We start from the raw sequence: 27026 nt of genomic DNA on the forward strand, positions 1-27026 counted from the left end.
ACAATGACCACCCCCCCGGCTTATACAATTTTGTCAGTTCTTAAAATTGACAGACGTCTCACACGTCCATATTGTACATCTATCAATTTAGCCATTAAGTCACTTTTCTTCAGTAGCTGTAAATCCTGTAGCTCGATTCATACGGACAACCACTCTACATGGAACTCCTACATTGATTGTGTGAAATTTTTTCATTCCACTCCAGAGAATAAACGTAATCCTTCATCAATAAAATGATCACGTCCATTCTTCAATATTTCCTCTTCTTTCTTCATTTCAGATATATTATAAAGTTATTAAGGACATTGAGCCCGGAGAGGAGTTGTTGGTGTATATGAAGGAACGATCCTACTCATTCGGGGACATGGCTCCCAATCTCGATGGTAAGTATATCCATGTTTTGACTCAGTACAAATAGTCATTTACATTCGTGGTTGCTATGCCCATTTAACTTTTATACCAAATGCATAACTTCGGTGGCACTTTTTAAGATATTTAGTTACGTGAATTTTGAACTATCTTCTTTTGAACCTTTGCTGCTCACTGGAAAACGTCTTAGTCTTCTGAAAAAACAGAAACTACATATTTTTCTTTGATTATTTATGATGGGAATTGAGCTCGTTCCTGGTTATTGTTTTTTACTTTAATTTATGTTTTGGTTTCAGGTTTCTTTCTTTATTGGTTGTTTCTTTAAACTTATTTTTTTTTTGCATCAAGGAAGCTCTTGGTGGTAGCACTCTGTAAAAACAAAACCATTGGTTAATTCATTTATTCATTCATTTGTAGAATGGCAGTGGAGTTAACAAAATTCCCTTCCAAATGGTAATAATGTGTTGGCACATTGACCTGTTAAAAGAATAAAATAGATTTTAGTGAAATGCAACATTTTAGTTGTGAATAAGGCCTGAGTTATGTTGTTGTTAAATTGCTTTTGCAAATGTTGGCTCTTTTATGCTCTTGGGGAGACTGATGTCTACAATTGTGGGTTTACCCCATGAAGAGGACTTCATATGGTTGTTGTGAATCTATTGCCTTCCTTTGGCACTTGTAAGCGTCTTGAAGTCTTTTATTGGGAGAGAGTGTCCCTAGGATGGTGCTCTATTAGCTGTAAGTTGTTCCACTGTGTCTTGGAATGTATCTTATAAGCGTGGACATTCTCGCTCACCGCCTGATCCGTGTAAGATATGACACTGCAGTCCACCGGTCTTGTGATCTCACCAGATGACCATGTGTGATCACCGGTCCTCATATCTCACATTCCCTTTGTTGCTCTACTCCAGGGTCGTTGCGGTTGCTACTTATTGCAGGTGCTGCATAACCACCCCGAGTGATGAACAAAAATGTTTTGTTACATGTTTTGGTTGGTGCATATATTCTAATTGTATCGCATTAAAGCAATTTGGTGCAGATCTTGTAAGAAGTGGTTTTATCTGTGGGGCAGCTTCCATGAGGTTAGGTGATATTTGTGGACATGACCTGGTCCAAAGACTATGGGCCTGATTTAGAGTTTGGCAGATGGGTCACTCTGTCACAAACGTGACAGATATCCCATCCTCTGTATTACGATTCCATTGTAGTCTACGAAAATCTGCACCCTAATCTGTGTATGGCATGTTATTTTATATTTCACACTTTTTGCATAGCGCATTTTTTTTATTTCTATGGCCTGTTGATTATGTGGCGCATCATGTATGCAGAGGTATATAATGGGAGGGGCTTGAAATTCGGACATTCGATTCATGAAATACGTCTACGCCGTGTTTCAACCACTCATTTATGCCAATAATTTAAAACCATTTAAACGGCTCATTGACTCAAGACATGAAATGCATTATCGCCCTGCACTAACCAACATAAACAATTCGAAATTTGAGTTTATTATAAAATGGTATATATGTTTCGGCTTTTGAGCTCGCTTGCACGTCCTCACTTATAATTAATCAATCATTTAAAATTTGGTGAAACAGGATTCCATTCTAGACCTCTGGTGGGACAGGTTTTAAAATTAATAGCTGCGTGCAGTTGTTTTTCAATCTTAGGACAAATAATGTCTAGTTTAACAGATACATTCTCAAGTAAATGTATGCAACACACAACACGTTTGAGTTGCCCTTTTTCTGGGAGTTTCACAGTAGAATGGAGAAGCTGAAAGTTTCTTTGAGAAACGTCCACTTATCAGCTTTTGATGAAGCACTGCAGAACGGGCAGGCCGGCCCAGACTTCTTTTTTGTTAAAAGTAGTTGTACAGCTCTTAGGTTGACTGGTAAGAAGTGTCAACTACACTAACCTTCGAAGAACAACATCTGCCGAACTACTGTTGCCATCATGAGGGCCCCGCGCCTGCCCAAGTGCAAAGCATTTACTGCAAGGACATTGCAAACAGTTATGGATTAAACGCTTGTATGAACCTCAGTTCTTGGTAATTACTTTGGCCTGCATTCCATTCCATCATGTTAGCCCATTTCTGCCTTACAGATAGACACTGTTCAACGTAAATCAATCTAGCCAGCCCTAAGAGGAGCATCCTAGCCTGAACTGCTAGGCCATGTCCCGGCTGAATGAAGCGTACGCAACCACAAGCAGGCATTTATTGCAAATGTATATTAACTGGAGTGTGTAAGTAAAAGCACGTATAAGGTTGATATGCTAAGGAGGGTGCGAGCAGAGTGCGATCTGAGCCTATGACAAATGCCTGCACTGACCAGAATCTCACAGGCCAGCATCCTTAATGACGTGTCCTTTCTGTTGGGAGGGCTAAAGCCCGTGTAGGCCAAACCAAAAGACAGACGCTTGCTTATGGTTGCATGTAGACTACAGAGAGTGGAGGGCGGAAAGTCAAGGGCAGGGAAAGGAGTTTCACCGTTACATTCCTAACCAATTGTGAGATGGCAATCAAGGACAGAAAAGTTGCAAGGGATGTGAACAAGAGAGAAGATAGAAAGAGAGAGAGATGGTTCTTCCAATTTCGAGAACGTGAGTTCAAAAATAGTGTTAGCCGAGAGATAGGATGAGTCAATATAATCACCCAGTGCTACACAGAGATCCACTGTCCCATACTGTCGGATATACAAAATCTGGAGAGTGGAGGGATTTCTGTTCCTTTTGCTCCACAGTGCTTTAATATGTCACCATAGGGCAGTCATTTTAATGCCGCGCCATCCCCTCCCCGCTGGAAAAAAAATCACCAGACTCCCCTCAGAATTTTTCACAATTGTTCAATTAAGTTGGCAATGTTAAACAATGTCTAGACGTATTTAATCATTGTAGTTAATTTCTGTTACCTTTTTAAAAATGCTATAAAGTGTTTTCTGCTTAAAACAAAACACTGTTATCTGCATAATGCTTCTTTTGCTCCCCATCCTCCAGGATCCCCAGTTTGAAAACCACTGCTCTAGAGCATAATATTAAATGTGGAAGATATGCCGCATTCTTCCATTCTTCTGTTTAACCAGGAATTTACTAGGACTTTCACGACGCTCTCCAACAGTGGAGTAAATATCCCTCACATTAGATGAGTTCACAGTATCAGACTGCAGAGGCCATTCAGAGGTTGCCAGTAGTGCTGACAATGGCAATGCATGACTTCTGCGTCCATCTGCACACTAAAGCATGAGTTGATCGAAAATAGCACTAGATCTCTGGGATTTAGCTCCCTACGTTACTTTCAGTTACTAGCTGGTGATAAAAAGATGAAAATGAACATGACAGACACAAAGAACATCCAAATTGTACACGATTTCTTTCTTTTCTCTATTACAAAGATGCATGTTTCCTGGAATACAGATACGGGGAACTATTTATGCATTCAGATATGCAATAGGTGCATTTTTTTTTTAATGAGATGCAAAAGTTTATTTGCACCACCAAACTGATCTTTCTTTTCTCTCCATGAAATGTATTATTGACAGTGACTAGAGTAAATCTATAAGTGTATTCACTGTGGAAGTCTCCTTGTCTGCTAGACTGCACTTTTACATGGACAAAACAAGAATAATTACACGTGACACTGTAGTCACTTCTCTCTGACCTGATGTACCCATCAACTTAGATGATATTCTTGACTGAGTTCACACTCTTAGCCCTTGGAAAACAATTCACAAGTTATTGCAATACTGTTTCTAAAAAATACTCAAACATCTTGACACCCTCCAAAATAGCTTTTACTAATATCCCTCATGTGTAAAATATATAATACAAATATTTAAATAATATGTTTCTGGTATTAGTGGTTCCTGTCTCGAAATCTGCTAACCTCTTCATAGTGTCATGGAGATCAAAGGTCTGATCTGTGTAGCACATATATATATATATTTATATATATGCTAGAATTTCACTCAGGAAGTGTACTTTTTGTAATTTGGTGTAAATTCATTCAGACATTTTCGAGAAATATGTATTTAAAGCTGGACTCAGGGTGGGTTTGAAGGGTTAAAAGTTATGTGTATTTGGATCGTTGGTCCCCCTGCAGTACGGTACATTTTAAAAGTAAGGCCTCCCTTTTGGCCCAAATAGCTTTTTATCCCTTAGGCCATTTGTGTTCCACAGCATCAGTACTGTGGTACAGAGTTATCTGATTAGCTAATCAGAATTGTAATCAAACAATTGTGATCGCCATTACAGAACTCAGGTATTCAGTTCTGAGCCCTGAAAAACAATATTGAAGTTCCCATAAGGGGGCAGGATGGCCACACCCATACCCACAGAGCCATGTCGGGTTAAAAAAGTAAAACAAAAAATTATTTGGAGACCGGGTCCTGCTCTACCAGCGTGGCAGAACCTTGTGGTATTGCGGCACCAGCACCAAGATACCAAAAACCCTATACAAAATACAAGGTTTTCACCCTGCAGCTAGCTGCCATTGTGCAGGGCAGAGGCCATGCAGAGTGGAGGTTGGCCATAGCAATAGGTTGGACGGAGGACCAATGCAATGCTGCACTTTACCAAAGGCCATGGCCGTGCACCAGCGGGGAATTGCCAGCCTATTGGGGATTTGGTTCAGTGCTTGGCCAGAGGCCAAACCATGCAGCAAGCAACCTAGTGTTCCCAGCTGAAGTCCATGCACAGTGTGTGAGTTAACAACCTGTGGTGGAGTTGACTGCCTTTCCTAGCTGTAGGGTGGCCCTGCAGCTAACCTACTGGCTATGTATGGCCATATACAGCAGAGTGTTGGCTGTCTATCGGGGTGAAGTGGGGTTACAACAAGGCCTAATGAGATCTACATTTTAAAGTTATGTTATAGTTAAGCATTGAAATAAGATAAAAAGTGGCATTTAAAAACAAAAAAAAAAGCTCTTAAATTCACCAGTTATAGTTTAACAAGCCAAATATAACATGAGCCCTGCCATGCACTGTAACTCACACATTACATTTCTCATGACATGTTAAATTACATCATTGATGACATCACTGATGACACCTCAAATGGCATAATTGATGACATCACTGAGTACATCATACAATCATTGTGATACAATCCAATAGTGTTTGTGGACTTGAAGTTGTTCATCTGTGGACAGTTTTCTATTCATCTTAATGGGTTACCCTCTTGTGTAGAGCACGCTACTCTCCTGTGAGCCTCTCAAGGCGCTGGGTGGGGGGGGGGGGGTAATTGTCCTTTGAGCTTCACTGCTCACACTATGGACATACAATGAGTTTGTGCTTTGATTCTGCTTAAGTGTTTTTTTAATATACTAATGCACATGAAAGGACAGCATGGAACAAACCATATATATATTTATATATATATATATATATATATATATATATATATACACACACACATACTGCACCGTTAGTATACTATTATTAATGTATTACAAATGTGAGGGGGCAGCAGGAGCCACTGGAAGCTTCGCCTCATATGAATCACGGGCCCTCGATTATTTCATTCGTTCGGGGACGTTTGACTTGTCATCCTCTTTTTCAATGGACGTTTCAGTTCCCCAGTGGCGTCGCCAGCTGCGCAAAAAAAGAAAATGCAAAAATGTTCCGCCGAAAGATAATTATCGGAACAATCTTTTATACCAAGCCCCAGCCAAAATGCAGCAGACCCCTTATCACTGCTGGAATTTGGAGTAGGGCTCTTGAACTTATTTGAGACTCAGCTCTCCCAGATTAGCATGTAGATGCCACATAATTGCATTCCCTTGGTTCTGCTGAAAGCCATTAGGCTGTGATTTATTTTTCTGTTGCATTCCTCCATTGTCCCGAGTGTTGCTGATGGAACTTAAGATACAGGCCAGCAAACACACATTTGACAGGCAAGAGAGAGAGGACTGGTTGCTTTGTTTTCTAGGGGGTATTTAAGGCGTAACCTGCTCTTTGGGACAAAAGTTTGTATCATACCTTGAACAATCGTAGCATGAAGGCACAGCGGGTGCCACCAAATGTATTTTAACAGCAAGAAGTCCTGCATATGCAAGTTCAGAGCTGTGAAATCATTGTTCCAGGTGAACCTCCTGTAATAGCCTAGAACAGGAAGTCGGTACAAAGAGTGGATTTCTTTTCACGGTCGACATACTGATGTACTTGGTGCTTGCACTGAATGAACGTAGTGTACAAAGATGGCGTGATACATGAGTGGACAGGCAGTACTCTTTTTCATGGGAGTTTTCGTGTTGCACAGTGAGGAAAGACACCTTTTTACAACGTACACTGAATTCTCGTGTTACGCAGTGATGGAAGACACCTTTTTATGACGCACACTACAGTTTACCAGACATTACTCTTTTATTATGGGACTTCTCGTGTTACACAGTGATGGAAGACACCTTTTTATGATGTGCACTACAGTTTATTAGATAGTACACTTTTACTATGGGAGTTCTCGTGTTGCACAGTGATTGAATACACCTTTTTATGACGCACACTACAGTTTACTAGACATTACTCTTTTATCATGGGAGCTCTCGTGTTACACAGTGAAGGAAGACACCTTTTTACAATGTGCATCACAGCTGAAAAGAGAGTACTCTTTTTCTTTGGAATTCTCGTGTTACACAGTTATGGAAGACACCTTTTTATGGTGTGCACTACAGTTTACCAGACACCTTTTTACGACGTGCACTATAGCAGACAAGGCACTACTGTTTTTCTCTGCAACTCTCGTGTTACACAGTGATGGAAGAGACCTTTTATGATGTGCACTATAGCTGACATGGCGGTTCTATTTTTTCTTGGGAGTTCACATGTTTCACAATGATGGAAGGCACCTTTTTGTGGTATACACTACAGCTTACTTGGCAGTTCTATTTTCAGTGGGAGTTCTCTATTGCACGGTGATCGATGACACCCTTCTAAGATGTTTTTTTAGAGGACTAGGCATCCTTTTTTTAATTGGTGTTCTTATGTTGCACATTCAACAATGGCACCTTTTTGTGATGTGCGCAAGAGCTGAATAGACAGGACTCTTTTCATGGCACATCCAGTGGTTTAACAAAGGCCCCCACAGCCCCCGTACTAAAGGGGGCCCCCTCAGCACAGCACCTGGACTGAGTGAGTCCGGAGGGGTGCCCCTCCTTGGTCTGTGCAGGGGGTCCCCCCTCGAGTTTCGTTACGCCAATGGGCGCACTTCGTGTTGCACCAATACAAAGGACACCTTTAAAGTGTCTTTAAAATGTATACTACAGCTGACCAAGCAGTACTTTTTCATGGGGATTCTCTTGTGTTTCAGGAATCAATGGTACCTTTTTATGAGGTTCACTTTAGCTGACTAAGCAGTACTCTTTATCGTGGGAACTCACTTGTGTCACAAAGTGACAAAGGACACCTTTTTATAACGTGCACTATAGCTGACTAGGCAGTAACGTTTTTCAAGGGAGTTCTCTTGAATTGCACAGTGAAGAAAGGCACATTTTAATGATGAATCACTAAAGCTGACTGGACAGTAGTCTTTTTTTAATTCGGTGAATCAAATTGATACATTTTAATACACAAAATGAGAGAGGCACATCAGCGAAGGTAATGACCCCTTATATATATATCTCAAGTTCAGATAGGCTTCATAGTCCAAATTCCAAAACACAGTTCCAAATATATCAAGTAATGTGCTCAGGTAGTCCAAAAAGAGTGAGGGCAGTTAATGGAAAAAAAGACAATCTTTATTTCTTGTAACATCTATTTGAAACACACTCAGTGCATTTTGTCCCACAGGCAGCAAAAAGTCTTCAGGGCATTAAGCTCTAAAAAACACATATTCTTGTTCCTTATTTTAACACGTTCTTCCACTATTTCAAGAACGTTACTTTATGTGTACGTTAAATAATGTTGTTCTCAATTAGTTCATACAGCAGGTAGAGTCCTAACTCAAAAAAAAAATTCCTATTCAGAATGTTGCGGCGAGGCATGTTCGCACCATGTCGGCATGCTAATAAGCACACAGGAGGGAACGGACTAGAAACTGTTATCACAATTTTTGGACTTCACAGGCATTGCACATATTCAAAGCTCGTGCACAGCAAGGATTGGCTGCTAACAGAGAGTTGGGCGCAAGGCCTAGCCAGAAATCAGGCCCTGCAGTTGACTCCAGTATGTACCGCCACAGGATATGCACAATGGAGATGGCTGCCTGTAGGAAAAAGGGTGCGGGGGTCTCTGGAGGCAAGGTCCTGTGGTCAACTCCACTGAACGCAGCAGAGCTGGGCATGGCTGACCATGGAAGGGTGGGCAAAGGAGCTCTTACGTGCTTTATATGATCAAAATAATTCACTAAAAATAATAAAGGTTAAAGTGAGTAATGGTTAGCATTTGTTATAAAACCTTAGCGTACATTAACTAAAAAATCAGAAAGTGTAGTTATAGTTATGAAATAAAATTAAAAAAACACTGATATTCACAAGTTATGGTTAGGAGCACAATCCGAAACTCACAACAGCCATGCAAACCATAACTCGTATGTGCATAAAAAACAGCTGTAGGAAGGCTAATTCACTTTGGTTTATGATTGCTGGAACTTATGTCAATATCAGTGCTCCATAGAATTCACACTATAACTCCGCTTATGCCATGCAAGGCCTCATTTTTGAGAAATTGTTTCATAAACAATCATAACCTCATTCAAGATATTTTTCAGAGCAGAGAATTAGGATCAAAAATTCACTGTATGCATCTCGGAAGCTTCGGTTTAGCTGAAACCACGAGGGTGGAGTAAATGTGGAGCGCCCATGTCCCCTCCCTTTACAGAAGCCACTCTGCAGGAAGATTTACAGCTCAGAGGCTGATTGTTTAACTTGGAAGCTTGGTCAGGATGTTGCCTTCGAAACATAATAATAGCTGCCCTCATTTTAATTTGTTTGACCCTCAACTTCAATAATTTATGATATGCATTAGACCTTCTGTATGGTTCCCCCACTCCCTTCTAACAAACAACTAGCTTTCTTTTGCTGAACTGCTGGGCGGTCCAGCGTTCTACACCAAACTGCACCAACGGTTGCGTCCTTTGGTATGGCTGCCTGTCTCGCTCTGCTTCTATCTCAGAGGTCACTTCAAGAAAGCCCTCCAAATCGTCAATGGTATGAAGCCATTGATTGAGGCAAGGGCCCTCAACTTGATTTAATTAAACAAACTTTTATTTGACGGATAATTTTAGAAGAAGGGCAAAAATAACAATATTGTATCAAACTGCTGTATTGGTCTTAAAGTTCTGTGTTAAATTTTGAAAATGGCCATCGCGAGACTACATGAAAAGTCCAAAAGGGAACAGGTGGAAGGAGATGTTTCCGGTCCTCTACACAATGTATCAGTTGGTTAAAGTTTTAGTCTTGGGATCCTGTAACTGAAGAGGAAGTGTGAGTTAACGTCCCCAGAGTGCATTGGTTCAATACCATTGACTGTTTTCATTTCAGAGGAGCCCATTTTCCGCTGTGAGGAGTGCGACGAGCTCTTCCAGTCCAAGCTGGAGTTGCGGCGGCACCAGAAATATGCTTGCAGCACAGTCAGCAATCTCTATAGGAGCCTGAGTGAGGAGATCAAGCAGGAGGGCTTCGACGATGAGGCTGTGCACGAGTGCAAAGACTGCGAGCGCATGTTTCCCAACAAGTACAGGTAAGGCAATCATGGCAGGGGGAGGAGCTTATCTTGACCTCCAGCGGCACAGCTTACTTTGATGTAGTAGTTTTGAAATACTTTTGTGATTCATATGTTATATTAGAAGAACTTTCATAGAACTAATGTATGTTAGTGTATGGAATCATAGTTCTTTTTCGTAATTTGGGCATTTTTTTAGAGGGTTCTGGGTACATTTTTTTATTGTGAATGCTGTTTCTAGTGTTTGATTGTGAAAGGTTAGTAGAGTTCATGGAATGTTTACTCGAGGTGGTTTGTGTTGGGTTTGTTACAGTAACATGAGTTTCATTTGGGTAAAGATATTTTAACAGTTTTATGATACATACATATATCCAAAGTTGGGGGTTGGTATAGTGGCATATTGCAACCTATTGTAGTATCAAGAGCAAAAAAATCCAAGCCTCAAACCAGCCTAACCAGGTGAGAAAATATGCCTTTTAACATTTGATTTCCGCAACATACAATAATATGATAACAATAATAGCTATTTATACACATGTTTAAAAACATATATATATTTAGGATCATGATGATACTGTATTTTGAATAATTTGAAAATGAGTTCCCAGATTTTGAGTTATGCTTTGTAATGGGATATGTTGACAATATGAATACCAACACTGTGTCTGTAGACACATTACCAATCTATACAAATTGATGACTAAAATAATCATCAGGATACAAAGGGGTAAAAATATTAAAGGGCAAGTTTGGAAGTACTACATTCAGAGCGCGATAGGTTATCTACGCGCTTTGGTAGGGTCACTTCTTATGTGTAGATGTAGAGGGGCTGTAGCCTATAAAATGTCAGGGTACCTCAGACAGGTAAATATTTATGAACATCCTTTATAGATGGAGAAGTGCCTGACATGTCACTGTCTCTGTCCCATACCTTCCGAACTTTCAGAGTAATTGCCATGCGTGGGTCTGGGGTGCTCTTTGTAAATCTTGTATACTGACCTTCGATTGCCTGGCAGTAAATTCTGCAACCGCTACACAAAACAGACAAGCATGGGGAAACCCCATAGGTCTGCTATTGGCTTGCATCAATTTATTTTTTTCAGTGCTTGTTTTGTCATGGTTTTTTCCAAAACCTTTTGTTGAAAAAGTCACCTGGCTCTCAAAAAAACATTGTTTAAACATAAAAAAAGCTGTGGGTCTCAAAACGCACACTGTGCATTGTAGTCCCGGGTACTGAAGAGACTACATTGTGTGTGCCTTGATCCTTGTGAAAAAGAAGAAAGCAGTGACTGAAGTAAGCTGACCCATCGCCCCATGGTGTACGGTTTAGTGGACACAAGAAAATTGTAAATGGCACAATAACAGACCAACAGATGAAGAGGACTGGCTGAAAGTTTGTTATACTTACGATTTTAATAAAATCAAAAGGTCCTTGTTAACTCCAGACCTAAATAATGAAGCAGTTAGCTGACTTGTAATGGCTTTACCTTGACAGCATGCACATGTTCAAAATGATAATTCTCCCAATGCAGGTGTCACATTTGTCATATCTGGTGTGTGCTTATCACACAGTTCAAACTTAAGAAGTGACAACCAAATGCAAATAAACTAAGAAACAGAACTACAAGAGTTGAGCCAGTCCAGGTGGTGAGTTGTAACTCAATCCAAAGAGACTCTTATTTTCGAGCCAACCACATAAGAACACTTTCGCAGTTTGTAAGTGCAATATAGAAGGGGAGCCAGTGATTGGTTCACATTGAAAAGGCACCAGCCAGTGAAGTTTGAAGTGTAGCACTTTCATGGCATTGTGAGCCCTTCCACATTTTTCAAAAGCACAAAGGAAGCAGTACCCACAGAGGATTACAGAATTCACCTCTGACCTCCACTTTCAGTAAACTAAGATGATCCCCTCTTACTAGGGGCTGTCAAAGCAGCAAAACGTGTCTCTGGCAAAATAAATGCATTGGACGAGACTCAATAAATACAAAAAAATCTTTGTCAGCGCCTAACAAAAAGTATACAGTGCTTTATTCTTCTCTATTCGCTGTCTAGAAGTACTGTTATTACTAGATGTTACTGTTGGCAAACTCAATGTTACTCATTTTATCAACCTTGCAAAGATGAAAGGCTGGATTTGGCTACCAGGATTCTGACTCAAGCTCTGTTAGTCTAAGCAGACAACAGCAGAAAGTGGTTAACTTAATCAGACATCACGCTGGTTTAGAAAGTGATGTAAGCCAAACAATGGACAGAGCCACAGGCATTTTTGACAAAATAATTATTTTATAGTCTTTCTATTGTGGACCACTGTGTTTCCAAAAGTAGCTCACTTGCCACTCATGCTCGAGTAATATTTGTTTATTTCTGTACGAGATGTAATGTATTTGTTATATATGAGGTTTTATAAAAGCACAAGCCAGGCATCAATGACCTTTTCTTTGTTAATGGGAATGGGATCATAAGTACTTTGGGTCTAAGTTGTTTTTTTAATTGTCCTTCCTGCCTCTATTTAAACAGCTTATAATTAAGGTTCCACCTTTCAAAGAGAAAATGCCAGTCGTTTGTTGTTATTTACCATGAAACCAAATATACCTTTAAATAAACTGTGTGCCTTCATTTGTAATATGATTTTTCTGCTTTTGTTTACTTTAAATAGTATTCAGGGGTTGTTAATGTAGCTCTAGAACACATTAAAAAGTGATTTCCATTTATATTTACTGTTTGAGGTATGTACAGATAAAGACTATAAACATCTGCTTTTTGTGATTTTGCTTATTTTTTCACCAAACAAGACATTAAAATATCAGTGGTGCCAGTACAACACCGCTCAGGTGGACATCCTACTTAAGATCCAGTATGTGTACAAAAAAAGAATAGCGGGAACAATGGAAAACGTTTTTTCACAAGCACTCTCATTGCACGTTTGGTGACCTATCTTCTGTATAAGATTATTGTCACCCAATATAATGCAGTTGTCTCCTATTGTCTTCAGAAGGACAAAGGGGGTAGTCACCCTTAAGTGAGGCCACTGAAAATATGCAACAGGAGAGGACCAAATTGTGCAGCAGGATTGACTAAATCACGTGGAAAGAAAAGGCTACTTATGCGGCACGTTTTGTGATACTATTATTTCATTATTTTGTCATTTGTACACATTAACACGGTTTGGGCAAGGGTTTTACCTCCTTACTATCAGCTGGACACCCAACCACAGCAAAAGCAATTGAAAATTGACCAGTCAAGATCTGCGGAGGGCTTTTCACTGTGCACTAAGGTGTAGCTGCATTTTTGTAACTTTTGGTCTAAATGAGTTAGACATAACTTTTGTTAACTTATGAACACATATTATAGGGTAAGTACAGTAAATCCATAATTATACCAAAACCGCGCAAACGCACAGTTGCAAAAGTCTAATGATCAACCTTTAACCAAGCTAGAATCTGAAACCAGGCCATTGGCATGGATTTAAAGGTATGTCAACCAAAGCAGTTAGTTTACTCAAACTTCAATAATACCAATCGAAACCTGGTGGGGCTGGATGTTTATCACGTCTTTTAGCTAGTGCTGTGCCTTTCACATCCACGCAGATGAATGGATATCAAAGATACAGCCTCAGACGCGTTCCCAAGCTAAGTCTCTGCAAGCAGAGAATAGCGGGACACTTCCTGAAAGGAAGCCTGACGCCTCTCTGCGTCCTGTACGGCCGGCACGAGGAGATTGAGTTGCGCCTTGCTTCTTTATGCAAACGTGAGCAGCGATTGGCCCCGGCTTTTACGTTTGTCTCGCGGTATTATTGTTCGGATGAGGTGAAGCTCAAAGGTGCAATATAAAACCGTCACCTCCGATGGCAACCTATTATCTGATGCATTCCAAAAATCTCACCATTCACTGCCCTGTGTGCAAAAAAATAAAGACACGAATTAGGCGAGGGCAAACAAGCAATTATTTCTGAAAGCAAGCACAGATTATTGGCTAATGGCTCAGATATCTGCTTCGGGTGGGAATCGGTCGTGCATACAATGCAGCTTTCTTTGGCGTTTAAGAACTGATGACACACAGCCGAGAGTTAAGCCACTTGCAATGCAGTAGGTCTCGGTGTGGATGCCCCTCCCGTGGGAAATAATATATCTTCTCCTGAGTGGTAGGCCATGATCCTTGCAGCCTGTACGTGGACTAGAGGCCGGAGAAACGTATGCATTTTGGCGTTCTCCTCCTGTTTGGCTATAGGTGAGTTGGGTACCATGAGTAAGTAACTCCAAGATTTTTGACAGCAATTTTTTCATCAGATCAAATTAAGCAAAAATAATGCTGGCAGATTATGTACATTCCTAGTCTGCACACTTCAGAATGGGGCTATACGTGTTCACTTTTTTATCCCTTTTCCGAGGCTTGAAACTCTGAATGATGTGCATAGTGCACGCACTGTTACTTACCATGTCCAACATAAGCGTCCCATAATAATGAGTTGCTTGGAGTCAGGGCCTCAGTGTTATATTTTGTTAGCCAGAAAAATAAGGGTATTTTCCTTGTAAAGTGAAACAGTTGTTTTTGCTGTTCTTGGGCAAGCTTTGCTATTTTCCTTTTTTTAAGGCCTGTGGCTTTTACCCCTGTCCAGTCCTTGTCATCCTGCTGATTAAACTAGTGAAATTCATCACTACCCACTGCCTTTCTTTTAAGTGTCTCTCAAAGATAATGACATCTCAGATCTCAGTTGTATCTACATAGTCAGCTATATCCTAGGATGTTCAGGAAACAGAGAATCTATCTGCGCTGGAACCCGTGACCGGCCTCGGAAGTCAGCTTAACTCCGAATTTCTGCACTACTTTATGGGGTTACGTCATAGTATCGATAAAAATGTTGCCTAACATAAATATTGTTCCCTAAATATTATTTACGAAAAGATTGCCCCATTAGGTGTAGAATTCATATTGTTAATTCCAATATGGTGATGTTTTTGTAAAAGATATTCAGCGCACTGTATTATTTAGATGATATCTAGGCAACAGTATTCTTGTACCATATTTTGTTCAGGTCCACTGGGGAACAGTAAACCACGTTAAACTGTTCTTTGTTGTTAGTAAGTGTGGCACTAGGTCCACAAGTTTCTAGTCAGTATCAATTAAAAGAAAAATAACACAAACGTTAACAGAAAATTTGGTGTCAAGATAGATTCATAAGGTGAGATAAATGTGAGTATGCAAAGAAAGAAGATTTACTACGTGACTTAAAATGCAAGACAAGATACGTAAATTACGAGTTAAAAATGTCATGCTTTTCTGTTCAAGATACTTCCCACAAAATAGATAATTGTATGAAAAAAGGAAAAAATAAAAGCACCTGAAGGACATTTCCTTTGTTAATGTTGCATAGACTCATTATTTTATAGTCATTGCAGGCAAGCATTAGTTGGCTTTTTATAGTTTACTGGTATCTAGGAACTACTGAAATTGTTCATTTATCAATAACTAAGTAGTTCTAAAGAGGGCGAGGCCTCGGGTAATGCCTCTTGTAGGATTAGAAGCTATGGTATTGATCCCTGTGTATAAAGAATGTCCAGCAGGTTAACTCTACTACTTACGTGATGTCAGTCTTCGGTTGGCTCCATCGCTGCTCTTTACCTACCTTTATGTAACAGCTCCTGGTTTTCATAGCTGACATGTTGCCTAAATAGAAATGCATAATGTCTCTACTTTGGGATTAAGCTCCCCAAAGGTTAATAAATCCAAGTTCAATTCACTTCTTCCGGGATAGAATGATGCTTTTGGATCTTCAGATGAAGTCAAAAATATTCTCAATTCTTTAGTTCCACGAGGTTGTTCATGAACTGCAGACAACACATCACGGGACCACCACTTTTTGTTTCCATTCCATACTGTTTCAGCACATATGCTAACTCGTGGAGTGAGCAGGGCACGGCAATTGCTATAGCCTAGTCACTCATTGTAAGAACTACATAAATACAATAAATACAGACAGCTCAGTTTGAAAAAAGACTGCCCTCCTTATGGTAGCGTCCTTACACACTGGCACACATGACCAATATGACCAAAGAACTTCCTGAATAATATGCTTATTCTAACACATCTTTGTCTTAGCATGAGGGTGTCGCCTTAATGCAGTGATATAGAGTCTTACATTTCATTTGTTGCCTTTTTGTGGCCTCCTCGGTGCCTGAAAAACTGTAGTCATATTTTATGTGCAGAGCAAGCCTTTAAAAATGTCCTTCAGAAAGCAGCATAAGGCTTCTTGAACTGATTTTGGAAATTCTCCAAGGCTGTGAAAAATGTCACAATGGAGTTTACACACAAGAGTAGATTCTAAATATGAAAAACCATCATATTAACCCATTTAATCATATGTACCACTCCCACAAAGTACTGCCATTCGTCTGTTCACTTGTGCACTTTTTATTCTCCAGTTTAGAGCAGCATATGATAATCCACACAGAAGAACGCGAGTACAAGTGTGACCAGTGTCCGAAGGCCTTCAACTGGAAGTCAAACCTTATTCGACACCAGATGTCACATGACAGCGGCAAGCGATTTGAATGTGAAAACTGTGTAAAGGTACTGTAAATGTGCAAAAAGGGGTTGACAATTTAAATCACAATTTGCTTTTAAAGATTTAAGATTCAATTAACCCTTTAAATCAATGCACCAGGGATTTTTAATCTGCCCATGAAACTGCTTAATGGAGATGTCAAAGTTGGATGATTTTCCTATTAACTGAGTTTCCCCCTCTCATTACCCCAACCCTTACAAAGTAGGTCTCAGGCCCAGAAATGCTCACTACTCATACCAGAGGGCACTAGACCACTTATGGTCACCTTACTCTGACACTCCGCACAACCCAGATGCAACATAGTACATCGCCAGCTTCACAAGCAACAGCCTGACATGAAGAAATTAACACAAACTTTTTCCAGCTCGGAGACGACGATCCGCAGCCGTCACGAGGGCAGTCCGAATCACTAAGCGAGGCTCTTGAAGTGAAAGGTAACCTGAAGCCAAGCCAGAGCGGGACTGTATGGCACAACGAACGGACCGATGGCGACTCGCTGCAGATTGCTTCACTCACATGGCAAGCCAAGGCAAGTGCTCTCCAAGGAGCATGATCAAGGTCTCCAGCACCCTCACTGCTTTCAAACAGCATTATGTGTTCCATTTGTTTATAGTGTTTGGCACCATTAGGAGTTAGTAGACATGCAATCCTGAGTTGCTTGCCCAAAAGTACTTACTTTTGGAACAAACAGACCCTGATGAAAAAGCTAAGGTGGTTGTTTCATTCTGGCCAAACCTATTTCAGTAAGGATCAGGCAGAATAACACTAATTATCGCTGACCATTCCTCCCTACAACTTTAACAAAATGCTCTTACCGCAGTCACTCCTGCCTCTTGAAAGTTAACAGTGGTAAGACCAACGCTTTAAGCCAAACCAAAGTGAATGTTGCTGGAAATCAAATGTTTCCTTCTTTCTGACTAGTGCTAAAACGCTATTCTCTACGTAAGTTCTTTACCGGCAGAGCTGCATGCTACTTGTTTCTTGCCATCCAGTAAGAGATTCTTGCCAAAAAGTTGTTTTGACTGGAAATTCTGTAGCTGGACAGAATTGCAGTGAGGGCAGGTGGTTTTATTTTTAAACCCTGCAATAGAGTACAATGTAGCCTTGAAACGTTTCCATGTAATACCTGTAGGTTACCCTAGTTGTATTTCATAATTTCGAGCATGCTATTATAGATTAAGGAACGTACCTGCTAGTTGATTTATTCACTGCTTGGTGATAATCTTATCTGTCAGCCAGCTAGCAGACAGGCTTGTTAAATAGATGGATTGTGGTTGGTGTGCTTGCTTGACCCTTTGACGGTTTCCTCTTATAATTGGCTGTTTCAGTTTCATTACGTCTATCTGAACGTTACATTGGTTGATCAGATGTCTGGTTAGTTTTATTTCTGGCTGACAATATTCTGGGTTGATTGGTCAGTTACCTGTGTATTTTTTAACTAAACCCGTAGAATGTTTGTTGTGTTTTTTATTTTGGGATTGGATACAGAACTGGCTTTTTACTGTTTTTGATTTGTACGTGTCTGGCTTAAATGTAAATTGTTTGATCATCAATTTATAATTTACAAATTAGTAGTTTAACGAGCAGCCTGGTTATCTAGTGAAAATGTGCAATAGTTGTGTTTGCTTGAATGGGCAGTTGATTTTTATTATGAGTCACTGTTTGAGTGATGAAACTAGTTGAGGTCTGGATTTGTTTAATGGTTGTTACATTTATGCCTGTTTGTGAGCATTGCTGACTGGTGAGCAGCTTTCTGTATTGGTTGGCTGGTATGTTAACTGACTCTTTGATCATTGAGTTCTCTGTCTGATATTTTGGTTGTTTTGCTACTTTATTGACTGCGTGGTTGATTGTATTCGTAGTTGGTTGATTTCCTTTTGTTTTCTTGATTAGTGTTTTGAGTGTTTGAGCATCTAGCTGGTTTCTTCCAAGGGCACCTGGCTTTTGATTAGTCTAGTGGCTCGCTCGCTGAGTGAATCATTAATTTTTAGGTCCAGGCTAAAACAGTGCATGCCATTTTTGTTGCAAGACATTTTGTTACAGTGGGCTTACAGTGCCTGCCCATTACTTACCATTGGTGCTATATTATTACTTTCCATGCTTGCTGCTTACTCATTAGCTTCTGTGTCTTTATTTCCTCTTCTTGCGTTTTCCCATCCCCAGGAGCATGACCCAAGTACTTGTGGTCACGTCTTAGGAGCTACTTTTTCTTTTTTGTTTAAGCAGTGCATGAGAGTGCATGTGTTTTCCAGCTGTCTCCATCATATTCTTCACTACTCTTCTGTATTGCGCCTTCTCAACTGTGTGCCTATATCCACCATCTGCGCTCATGATGGCCTTTCTCACCTGTGAGCTTCTGTGTCCCCCGCGTCGCTTTCTGTCATCCGTATGCTTCTGTCCACACTGGCATTCACGTTACCTTCTCTTAGCTGTGTGCTCCTGTACTCCCAATTTTGCTTTTGTCTGTCCATCGAAAACATGTCCCCTTCCTCATAGTGTTGCTGTCTCTCATCAGTGTGCCTCTGTGCCCACACAGTCTCCCTGACCCGCTACCCGGCACCCCCACCCCGTTAACATTTTTAAAAAGTGCATGATGCAGCCTCATGACTCCATTATTTTGTAGGCGTGCATTTGTGTGTTTAAGATATACAGACACATACAGAATGACAGCGCCCAGCGGCCACATCATCATGCTTATATTTCTATTTTACTTATCTTTCCTTTATGCTGTACAGCATCTGCTTTGATGCAGTACAACACGAAGAAAAGACATTGGCAGAGCCAATAACGTCTTTAAGGCGAGACCTTTTGGCTTTGTCTATGCATGTTCAGGTGACTGGCTAGCTAACAAACTGATGAGTTTGTTCAGTAGCTATTGGTTGCGTGATTATTAGGTGATTATTAGGTTATCCGCATGTTTGGTTGGTTGTTTAATAGACTTACTCCTTTTTTAATTAAATCGTTGTTGAATTGGTTACCCAAAACCCAAAAGGTTAGTTGAATGATTGGTTGTTTTGATAACCAGCTGTTTTTAAAAGAACAGCCTGCGGTGCTTTCATTCAGCCAGCCAAAACCTCAGTTTTTTCAGTATTTCAGAGTGAGGACTGTACTTGAAATTCCTTCTGTATTAACATGTATTATTAAATATTAAACCGAAGATTTTGCCTTGTCTTTCTGCATATTGCATTAGTACACTGGAAAGTTTTTGCTATAATATTAAATAACAATGATCAGTGGTTTATGATGTACTACAACAAAAAAGCCATAGCATGTTTTTATTTACTTCCTGATGTAATATTTGTATATTAATTATAAAACATTTATTGCTTGGCGACTGAGGTCCGGATTTAGATTTGAACAGACGTGTTACACCATCACAACGGTGACAGCTATCCAGAACGCCGAAATATAAATCCTATAGGAAATACTGGGATTTAAATTTCAGTGGACGGGATATCTTTGACCGTTGTGAGGTGTAACCTGTCCAGCAAACTCTAACTCAGGCCCCATGTGTCTATATTTATTTGATTGTGTGCACTCATGACATTTTATATGTATGCTAAGCAAAATATATGAATGTTATACATTCTGTTCTAACCATTCTATGAATTAGAGATTTCAATAAAAAAAGCAGAACACAAGATTCCAATGTTTTAGGCAGCGTTTCAAGCCATACACTATTAGGTGGACGTACCTGGCAAATGGGAAATTAAAGTTGGAAATTTAGCTGATTAAATTGCTACGCCTAGAAAACGCATTTTAATCTAGCAAAAAAGTAAACCTCAGTCATTCACAGTGTTTTAATACGTTTCGAGATAAGCCTGTTCAAGGTCAAAAACGTTTTGTTTGGTAGTACGTCCTTTTGACTATCTGTAACTTTTCTAATATATCATACCCACTGGACAATTCGGCTGCCTATAGTTAAAACTCATAACTATCTACTAAGCTTCCAGAGGAAAACAAAGATTTACCTTTACTTTTGTTATAGGAAGAGTGCAGCCTCATAACAGAAACATAATATTTGTTGAAAGTTAAAGAGAGGTTGACAGCAGAGCTGTATGGAAACAGACAGAAATCAGGCAATTATCTGTAACCTTTACATTTTAATGAACGTTGTTAGCACACATCACAAAATATCTTTGAGAAAGAGGAAGCCCTTGTGAAGAGAGTTATCGCTCCCTGGGAGTATTAGGCATTGACCAGACGGATTTTTAAAAGTGAAATAAACAAAAAAATGGTTAAAAAAAAGAAGAAAAAAAACAGCAAGTCCATTTTTAATTTTAACATGTAAATCTAAAAAAATTGAAGCATTGGTAATCCAATAGGTCTGTTTTTGGCAGCCAGCCTTTTGGCTTTGTCAGTGCGTGTTTTGCTTTCATATTTTTTTCAAAACGTTAGTGTTGATAAATTGCTGGGCCGTCGTCAATAAAAAAATGGCTAAGACAAAAAATACTTTTATGGACTCAAACTCTGATAATGACTCAGTTCTCCCTGGCCCTGTATGAGGATGTGCTCCTTGTGAAGTAGACGAATACAGGCACTCACAGTGAAGTTAGCCAACAGGTTTAGTTGCCTAACCTGTTGCCTGGTAATTGCGAACAATGGAATTATGTGATATTGCGGCCAGACCTTTTTCTGCAAAATTATGGATTTGCAGTGTTTGCCACATAATCCATCATCTGTTGCTTAATTTTCAAATTTAACAAATGAAATTGTTTCTGGCTCAAACGGATCAAAAGTGACTAAAAAGCAATAATTGTTGCCCTGCAGTGGAAGGCCTTTGGCATAGATTGACTGGTCACCTTTCTATTGCTTATTACTGTACTTGAATTTCAAACTGGTACTAATGAGGTGAAACCTTTCCCTACAGTGTTAAAAATTCTACAAATGACAAAGAAGTAATATCATCCCAAAAAGTGCTGAATTATGACAAATAATTTGCCTTTTTTTGCTGCATAATTTAGTCAACCCTGCCACATAATTTATTACTCTCCCGATGCATAATTCCGGTGGCCCTGCCCATATGATATGTTGTGGCGGATGAAAGAAAAATGCAAATGACATAATAATGAACCAACGGATGAAGACAAAGGATTAAAATCCCCCATAAATATACCATACATATAATTCTAATAAAACCAAAGGGTCCTGGGTAGTGTCACACATAATTAGCGACTGAGTCTGTGTTTTTCAGCTATTTGATTATAAAATCTAAACTGTACACTACGGCCAACTAGTGGTGTTACTGCATTGTGCAATCAACATTGTAATATAGCTCAAACTTCGGGACATGGGCTTTAGAGCCTTTGAAATGTGGTAAAGTGAGGCACTTGAAGTCACAGCACCTGGTGGCTGTTGATGCGCCCACACACGTTTGTCTGAAGTTCCCACAGTACCTGTTCCTATGCGGAAAACACCTTAAAAACAGTATCTGTTCACGTGCTGCAAACGCCTCAAACATACTGTCCTTGTGCCCTAAGTTTCCTTGGTGGGTAAAAAAGTGCTGTGATTGGATTCTGGCAAGAAGGCCAACCCTCAAGCTACCCCATTTGATATCCATTACCCTCTTGGAGATGCTGGGTTGTGTACTACAACATTTATTTGTGATTTTCAACGCTTCTGCCCTCTCCTCGTAATCCAACATCTTAATTAGTACCAACTGACTTTGCTGCCCCAACCATGGAACAGGATTGTCAAGTATTGTGTTAATACAGAATTATCCTGCAGCTACATCACCTTCTATGGCCTTCAAAAGTACCACCCTAACTTAAGCCCTCAGGTTGGCGCAGAGATAAATTATGTATATGAAGGTTACGTTATCCATCATAGCCACAACTGGGGAGGTGCTCCTGTCGATGATAGTACTTTCTAGAATTACAACAAGTTTCACATCGTTGTATGAATCGCCCATGCTTCTTCATTTCTAGGCTGTGCACAAGAAATGTCATATTGTTCCTTTTCTCTGTCTTTCAGGTGTTTACTGACCCAAGCAACCTCCAGCGGCACATCCGGTCCCAGCACGTGGGCGCCCGGGCGCACGCCTGCCCCGACTGCGGCAAAACCTTTGCCACCTCGTCTGGCCTCAAGCAGCACAAACACATCCATAGCACTGTCAAGCCTTTCATATGTAAGTTGTCCTGCCCATCACAGTCCTGACTTCAGCAGTAATTGCACATATCCAGAGGGCCTCCCAAGCGCTGGCAAAGCCTCTTCCAGCACTGCCTGTCACTCTATAGGTCAGAACACAAAATGAAAACCTGCAGCAAAATATATTTTTTTCTGCACTACACCATACTCGCTGTTTTCTCAGTAAATATTTATAGCATGTTTAAACTTTTTGACGAGTTAACATCAGGGGCGGCTCCTCCTTAAGGGCAGAGGAGTGACACCCACCTGCCCCCCGCCAGCAGCGGTAGCTGCAAATCCTTTAAAAGAAAGGGATAATAAACATAGTTTATTATCCCTTTCTTTTAAAGGGGCAGGGCCACAGGCTGTGACGTGCACTTAGGGGGAGTGCTCAGCACTCCCCCTCAGAGCTCATGTATGTTTGGCCGGCCGTCTCGGGCAATGTGCTCTCTGCAGCCCAGCAACACGGCTACTAGAAACTGTTTTTAGAAAATGTGTCAATGGGTTGAACTAAGAGAGTTTTTTCTAACTCACCTATCGACAAGTAAGACATTTTAGGCCTTTTATTGTCCATGAATTGCTGTAATTGATATCCCTGCTTTGAATTACTCTCACGGTGCCCTGGAAATTAGAAAAGGGTCTGCAGCAATACAACTGGTGTGAAAATGGAAAGTCTAGGGGAACCATTATTAGTGAGCCCAAACAGACATAACTTTGCTCCCTCTCTCCAAAACAACCAATGTCATGGGTATTGGTAATTTGGGGAATGGGGAGAGCTAACGCAAGCGACTGAAAATCTGGCTTCTCCAATAGGTTCCAGTCACGGCAGCTGCGCCCTTTGGTTCCTGGATAATCTACCTGGCGATACGTGTGCCATACAAATAAACATAACATAGCATAATATAACATGGCATAACAATGGGGAATAACACAATTCTGTGTTTCTGCACTGATTCTTAGTGTTTTTCTCCATTAACAGCCAGTGTTTCACATGCTTTCCACATTAGGAGTGTCTGGGTGAAACACACCTCAACTCTGGCGTTCACCCAGTTCTTGTAATCACGATGAGGGCTGTAGCTCCCGCCTGTGGTCACATCAGGATTAAAGAGCACTCTTGATCAGGCCCTTCATCAGGCTACACCCGCAGCCTTTGCCTTGAGCAAGCACAGTGAGAAGCTTGTTTTTACTGCTGAAATTGTTATGGTGAGGATAATAAAGAAGACTGCATTTTGATAGAAATATTCTTTAGTGTGGTGTAACTTTCTCCATTGAGAGCAGAACTTTAGCGTTTTTTGCCGGTCCGCCTTCTTGCCACCTTCTCTTTCTTGCCAATCTTTATCAGGTCGCTTCTCATGTGGCACCCCCAACACTCACCCAAAACACTGATATATTCTAACCTTAGCAGTACAAAAAAGGCTATGGTAAACATGATAGTTCCATTTGTCAAAAGTATCCCTCCTTCCTGCTGCACTAGAGATGTGCCCCATCGGCTACATCCCTACTGCCTCATCTTAGCAGAAGGATGCATTACAGAGTGACCAGCCATAGAGGTGCCATTAAAGGGAATAGGGATGGTAGCTGACTTGAAAGACTTGGTCCTTATTTGGGATCAAATGCTCTGTATCTTGAGACAGGTGTGGAGTGACCTATAGTGAAAAAGAGACAAATCCCCTCTCGACTGTGCTGCTTTTAGACATTTTGAGCTGAGACTCAGTTAGTCACATGTCATTTCTGGCATGTGTCTGATTTTGCCCAGGTTTAATCACCTTCCCTTCTCAAATTCCCCGAATGGCAAGTCCACCATGTTCAGTGTTTTTTTTTTCTCTTGAGGCATCTCATATCATGCCTTCACGTCAGCCCATAACAAAAGCACAGTGTTGAATGAAGCAGATAAGTTTGCATGTGCAGTTAGAATGGTCTGGTGGAGCACAGCAGGGCTCTGTTAGTTCTGCTGCAGTACTCATGCCAATGCAGTGACAGTGTGGGGAAGCTAGAACCTCCAGCACACTGAAGCAGTCCCAGGGCTTGTTAACTCCAAATAAATCACTCATAAAAGAGTTAATGTATTGGTCCGTTCTACTTTTTTGTTAATGCTTGAGCTAAATGCGGTACACTGGCAAAAAGTAAAAGTTGTGCCTGTTCTGATTTTACAATATTTAAAAAGTGTTGCTTTTGCAGTGGAAACATGCCTCCTGACAGGTAGAATCCAGAAGGCAGGACACAGGGCTTCCGACAGGGTCTAGAATTACTTAAGACCTTCATAGACCTGTATCACTTATGCCCCAAACTGTGGTAAATCGACCCATTCCAGAAGAAAATGAAATGCAGAATTTGCCATTTAAAAAAATGTTCCAATGTTATATTTAAAATTGTCAGAAAATATTATAAATATTTTAATCTAGAAATGGTTGCAGTATGAAGTTTCGCTTGTCTGACTTTGCTGTAAAATCTTTCCTTTTATTTTATATTATTTTTGTTTTGGTTTCTGTTGGTATTCCAGGTGAGGTCTGCCACAAATCGTACACACAGTTCTCCAACCTGTGTCGCCACAAGCGGATGCACGCCGACTGCCGTACCCAGATCAAATGCAAGGACTGTGGGCAGATGTTCAGCACTACCTCCTCTCTCAACAAGCACCGGCGTTTCTGTGAGGGCAAGAACCATTACAATCCAGGGGGCATTTTTTCTGCCGGCTTACCTTTGAACCCCAGCTCCCTGCTTGACAAATCCAAATCTTCACCACACCTCAATCACACCAGCCTTGGTTTCGGTGACTACTTTCCTTCACGGGGACACCCAGGGAATATGACCTTCTCCCCTGGTCCTCCGCATTTCCCAGCACTGACTTCAGGATTTCCAGGGATTTTCCCTCCTTCTTTATATCCCCGTCCACCTTTATTGCCCCCCACACAGCTGTTGAAGAGCCCATTGAACCACACCCAAGATGCCAAGCTTCCCAACCCTCTGGGAAGCTCGGCATTACCTTTGATGCCTACCATGAACAGCAACAGCCAGGCTGCATCTCTGGAGGAAAAATATGGCAGCAGTTTGGAAAATTCATACATGGAGAAGCTGAAGGCACGGAGCAGTGACATGTCTGATGGGAGTGACTTTGAGGATGTGAACACAACTACTGGCACAGATCTGGACACCACGACGGGCACAGGGTCTGACTTGGACAGTGACCTGGACAGTGACAGAGATAAAAACAAAGAGAAAAACAAACACACTGAAAACAAGCAGGATGTGGTAAGCAGCTCTGTTTCCTCCAGTTCGAACAACAACATGCCTGACCGACCCTTTTTCTATTCCCAGCATTCCTTTTTCCCACCTCCAGAAGAACAGCTTCTGCCCAACATGGGAGCTGCTAATGACTCCATTAAGGCAATTGCTTCAATTGCAGAGAAATACTTTGGTCCAGGTTTTATGGGCATGCAGGAAAAGAAGATGGGTGCCCTGCCTTACCATTCCATGTTCCCCTTCCAGTTCCTCCCCAACTTCCCCCATTCGCTGTACCCAGCTTTCACGGACCGGACCCTGAATAACAACTTGCTGGTCAAGGCAGAACCAAAGTCACCCAGGGACCACCAGAAAGTAGGCAGTGCCAGCTCTGAGTCCCCTTTTGATCTCACCACCAAACCCAAAGAGGTGAGGACAACCCCGGCACCACTTCCACCTAAGGCCTTGGCACCAATCTTACCCACAGGGGAGGAGCAACCACTGGACCTTAGCATCAGTAACCGGAGCCGGGCCAGCCAGAATGGTGGACGAGAGTCCCGGAAAAACCACATCTACAGTGACCGCAAATTGATGGCCAATGATGTGCTCCCGAAGATCTCTCATGCTCAGTATCCACAGCAACCATCTCTGCACTATGCAAAACCTTCACCATTCTTCATGGACCCAATTTACAGGTATTAACACACCTTGTTCTAATTAGACCCTGTTACTGGTTTATGTTTTGTGTATCTGAAAAGTGGACTGTGAGCACAGAGGTGTGACATCTAGATTGTTTTAAAAAATGCTTTTGGTGGGGAGACGGAAGGGAGGTGGTCTTTCGGTTGGGGTACCAGATGAGCCCCTATCAGTGGAGACACAATGATGCAGTCCTGGGTTTTTATTTAACACGTTGTGGCTTTTTAAGATTTGTTGTATTGGGTGCCATCAGACAAATGAATTGGGCTAATGTACCAGACTGAAATGTTTTGAGAAATGGAGGACTGAAACAATGTGTCCCCACGGACAAAAACTGCTTGGAAAATTGAGACTTTAAACACCAATTGCTTGTTCATACATACTTTTAGTGTGCTTCTCT

At 41.0% G+C, this 27026-nt stretch overlaps 1 protein-coding gene across 6 annotated transcripts in view; it reads left to right on the forward strand.

Annotated features, from left to right (window-relative positions):
- Positions 1–27026, forward strand: part of PRDM16 (PR/SET domain 16) — a 986347-nt gene that overhangs the window by 903314 nt on the left and 56007 nt on the right. For 4 of the 6 annotated variants that reach the window (XM_069239924.1, XM_069239929.1, XM_069239925.1 and 1 more), the window contains 6 exons: positions 281–383; positions 9843–10041; positions 16443–16590; positions 16950–17114; positions 22559–22712; positions 25212–26625. In XM_069239924.1, coding sequence (XP_069096025.1) covers positions 281–383; positions 9843–10041; positions 16443–16590; positions 16950–17114; positions 22559–22712; positions 25212–26625 — 2183 coding nt within the window. The remainder of the gene's footprint in view (positions 1–280; positions 384–9842; positions 10042–16442; positions 16591–16949; positions 17115–22558; positions 22713–25211; positions 26626–27026) is intronic. The other 2 variants (XM_069239927.1, XM_069239928.1) reach the window with 1 other exon arrangement.

Source organism: Pleurodeles waltl, chromosome 6 (assembly GCF_031143425.1).
Source record: "Pleurodeles waltl isolate 20211129_DDA chromosome 6, aPleWal1.hap1.20221129, whole genome shotgun sequence".
NCBI lineage: Eukaryota > Metazoa > Chordata > Amphibia > Caudata > Salamandridae > Pleurodeles > Pleurodeles waltl.